Source organism: Clupea harengus, unplaced genomic scaffold (assembly GCF_900700415.2).
Source record: "Clupea harengus unplaced genomic scaffold, Ch_v2.0.2, whole genome shotgun sequence".
Lineage (NCBI taxonomy): Eukaryota > Metazoa > Chordata > Actinopteri > Clupeiformes > Clupeidae > Clupea > Clupea harengus.
In genome coordinates this window covers 175001-180000 of record NW_024879577.1, presented here as the reverse complement: position 1 = coordinate 180000, position 5000 = coordinate 175001, and the positions used below count along the sequence as shown (strand labels likewise).

Sequence of the window (5000 nt, the reverse complement as noted above, 5' to 3'; positions counted from 1 at the left end):
TATTGTTACACCATGCTTTTTTATTGCTCTTAGCTTGACTGTTCTCTCCCTTGTACGTCGCTTTGGACAAAAGCGTCTGCTAAATGACTAAATGTAAATGTAAATGTAAAGCAATGCGTGAGTCTCACTGATGAGGCTGAGTTTGAGTTTGCCCTTGGTCTCAAACACACCAAGGCTACGCGAACAGGAGCTTTTGTTTTTCTAATCTGGACGTGCACAACATGCACACAACTTTGGTATGTGTGTGTGTGTGTCTGTGTGTGTGAGTGCATGTGTGTTTGTGAGTGCATGTGTGTGTGTGTGTGTGTGTCCGTGTGTGCGTGTGTGTGTCCGTGTGTGTGTGTGCATGTGTGTGTGTGTGTGTGTGTGTGTGTGTGTGCGTGTGTGTGTGCGTGTGTGTGTCCGTGTGTGTGTGTGCATGTGTGTTTATGTGTGTGTGTGTGTGTGCGTGTGTGTGTCCGTGTGTGTGTGTGTTCATATCTGTGTGTGAGTGCATGTGTGTTCGTGTGTGCATGTGTGTCTGTGTGTGTGATGCATATTTTCTCCAAGCCACCAGCACAGAAGTTAAGAGTATGAGAAAACTGGGGCATGTTGTGATTCTAGAGGGTCCAGTGTGAGGATTCCACAGGCGTGTTCCAGAACCACACTGGATTCCCACGGGAAAGTTCAAATGAATGTATGCCTCACCACACAGATCATACATGCACAACTGTGCCATGATTATTTAATGAACCAAAGTATAGTGTGCTTGATGTACACATCCATGCACAGTTACTTGAAGACTGCTGACCTTTGAGAAGAATACTACTGGGCAGAAGAGTGCTGACCTTTGAGAAGACCGCTTGGGAAGTAAAAAGTCCCATAATATACTTTGTTTAAAAAATCTTCCAGGGATTTGCAGTGTAAGACTGGGAGTGTGCATGGTTCGTTTAGGAATCATCTTAGTAACACTCTCACATTCACACACACACACAAACACACACACACACTCACACTCACACACACACTCTCTCTCTCTCTCTCTCTCCCTCACTTACACACACGCACACACACTCACAATGGGAATGTGTATAGTTCCTTAATTAGTATTCTAATTCATTCTAATAAGACTTATTAAGATCCTCAGAGCTTTTTGGCAACCTTCAGATCTTAAGAATATACTTAGCTTCATGTACTTCAGTACGCATAGCTAAGTGCACTGGACACATTTTCTGCATCCTTCAGAGAAAAATCCCATCCCAAGAGTATACACTTCAGCATAAATAATCAAGTGCACTGAAACCAGGCAGCCCCAACACATCCTTCATATCCTAAGACTGCATACTGTAAATATTTAAGTATAGATAATTAAGTTTACCGAAACAGTACACACCTGTCCAACTTTCAGATCCTTAGAGTGCATACTGTTGGCATTTAAGTATCCATAGTCAAGTGCACTAAGACAGGACAGCCGTTATGCACCCTTCAGCTCCGCGAGTACACACACACACACACACACACACTCACATTATCTCACACACACACACACACACACACACACACACACACACACACACACACACACACACATACACACACACACACACACACACACACACACACACACACACACACTCACACACACTCACACACACTCAGATCCTTAGAGTGCATACTGTTGGCATTTAAGTATCCATCGTCAAGTGCACTAAGACAGGACAGCCGTTATGCACCCTTCAGCTCCGCGAGTACATACTGTAAGTCAGGGACGTGCACAGGAGGGGGCTAAGGTTGCTCGGCAACTGCCCGTGTGCCCTTCTCGACTGAAGTTGCCCCTCCGAAGGAAATATATATTCTTTTTAAATAGTATTATGGCTGCAGAACTTCATGTAGGCCTAGATAAAATAATCGCGGAATAAGCGTCCAGGGGACGGGGGCGTGGCGGCGGCGGTGAGTGACAGTTTCAAGTGATATAGGCAAAATATGCGTCCAGGGGACGGGGGCGGTGACAAAAATGAACGTGTTGCCCCTTTTTTCCAGGGCAGAGCAACTGCCCTTCAAAATTCCGGTGAACGTCCCTGCTGTAAGTATTTAAGTATGCACATATTTACATACACTTACCCTTCACTGAGCTGAGTAGGGCACGGATGCTCCGATTACACTTGGCCCCTGCACCAATCAGAAGGTAGATCTGCTCGTTCTTGGTGATGACGTCATCCGCGTCAATCTACGAGTGGGAAGAGAGAAATACATGGCTACTGGTTGGCTAAGATGTCACACACACACACACACACACACACACACACACACACACACACACACACACACACACACACTTCTGTGCTACTGTGCTATACTAGGAATGTTGACGGCAGTTAATGCCAGGTTGATGCTAAACAAAATGTTGATGTTCAGTTGCCGCCAGCACCAAAGATGTATGAACCAGGGAAGATTTCCAGTGACGAGAAGCATCCTTTCTTAAACGTGGACTCCGCGATTCTAATCCAATGCACTTGTCAAATTCAGCGAACACAGTCCTCGATTTGTCAATGGGACACAAACAACGTGGTTCGGAGCGAGCCATACACTATTCCAGCCAATCAACCCGTTCCTTCAGGAGCACAGACAAGGACGCGTGTAATTCGATTGGCTGATGAGCTCACATATCAACAACCACTCGCCAGAATCACAGACTTGACCTTTAACGAGAAATAAGCCATTCATGACACTTCTACAAAATGTTGGGCTCTTTCTCTTAAGTTTTCCTCCATGTGTGTGTGTGTGTGTGTGTGTGTGTGTGTGTGTGTGTGTGTGTGTCTGTGACTTTGGGCTCTTTCTCTTAAGTTTTCCTCCATGTGTGTGTGTGTGTGTGTGTGTGTGTGTGTGTGTGTGTGTGTGTGTGTGACTTTGGGCTCTTTCTCTTAAGTTTTCCTCCGTGTGTGTGTGTGTGTGTGTGTGTGTGTGTGTGTGTGTGTGTGTGTGTGTGTGTGTGTGTGTGTGTGTGTGTGTGTGTGTGTGTGTGTGTGTGTGTGACTTTGGGCTCTTTCTCTTAAGTTTTCCTCCGTGTGTGTGTGTGTGTGTGTGTGTGTGTGTGTGTGTGTGTGTGAGTGTGTGTGTGTGTGTGTGTGTGTGTGTGTGTGTGTGTGTGTGTGTGTGTGTGTGTGTGTGTGTGTGACTTTGGGCTCTTTCTTTTAAGTTTTCCTCCATGGGTGACAGAGAGGTGGAGAAGGGAGGGGTCCCATGTGTACTGGTCAGGGAAGGGGGCGGACTTGTCATCAAAGCCCGAGTGATGCTAACACACACACACGGCTAACACACACGCAGCTAACACACACACGGCTAACACACACACGGCTAACACACACGCGGCTAACACACACACGGCTAACACAGACGCGGCTTACACACACACGGCTAACACAGACGCGGCTTACACACACACGGCTAACACACACGCGGCTAACACACACACGGCTAACACAGACGCGGCTTACACACACACGGCTAACACAGACGCGGCATACACACACACGGCTAACACAGACGCGGCTTACACACACACGGCTAACACACACACGGCTAACACAGACACGGCTTACACACACGCGGCTAACACAGACGCGGCTTACACACACACGGCTAACACACACGCAGCTAACACACACGCAGCCTGATCTGCTGTGTCCTGCTGTTGAGTGGACACACACATGCACACATACACACACACACACACATGCACACACACACACACATGCATACATGCACACATGCACACATACACACAAATAAACACACACGCACATGCGCACATGCACACATGCACACATACACACACACATATACACATATCCACACACATACATGCGCACATGCACACATACACACAAATAAACACACACGCACATGCACACATACACACACACACACACACATATACACATATCCACACACATACATGCGCACATGCACACATACACACAAATAAACACACACGCACATGCACACATACACACAAATAAACACACACGCACATGCACACATACACACAAATAAACACACACGCAAATGCACACATACACACACGCACACACACACACGCACATGCACACATACACACACGCACACACACAAGCACATGCACACATACACACACGCACACACACACACGCACATGCACACATACACACAAATACACACACACGCACATGCGGACATGCACACATACACACACATACACCCAGACGCACATGCACACATACACACACACATACACATATCCACACACATACACACACACGCACATGCACACATACACACACATACACCCAGACGCACATGCACACATACACACACACATATACATATCCACACACATACACACACACGCACATGCACACATACACACACACATACACATATCCACACACACACACACACATATACACACATATACACACACATACACACACACACACATACACGCACATGCACACATACACACACATACACCCAGACGCACATGCACACATACACACACACATACACATATCCACACACATACACACACACGCACATGCACACATACACACACACATACACATATCCACACACACACACACACATATACACACATATACACACACATACACACACACACACATACACGCACATGCACACATACACACACATACACCCAGACGCACATGCACACATACACACACACATACACATATCCACACACATACACACGCACGCACATGCACACATACACACACACATACACATACGCACATGCACACATACACACACATACATCCAGACGCACATGCACACACACACACACACACACACACACATACACATATCCACACACATACACGCACATGCACACATACACACACACATACACATCTCCACACACATACACACACACACATACACATCTCCACACACATACACACACATACACACACACACACACACACACATACACACACATACACACATGCAGCCTGATCTGC

At 46.6% G+C, this 5000-nt stretch overlaps 1 protein-coding gene across 1 annotated transcript in view; it reads right to left on the bottom strand.

The window, feature by feature from the left end:
• pth3r (parathyroid hormone 3 receptor) overlaps window positions 1-5000 on the bottom strand; it is a 26845-nt gene that overhangs the window by 13871 nt on the left and 7974 nt on the right. The window contains exon 2 of the mRNA XM_042704046.1: window positions 2101-2206. Within this exon, the coding sequence (XP_042559980.1) occupies window positions 2101-2206 (106 nt within the window). The remainder of the gene's footprint in view (window positions 1-2100; window positions 2207-5000) is intronic.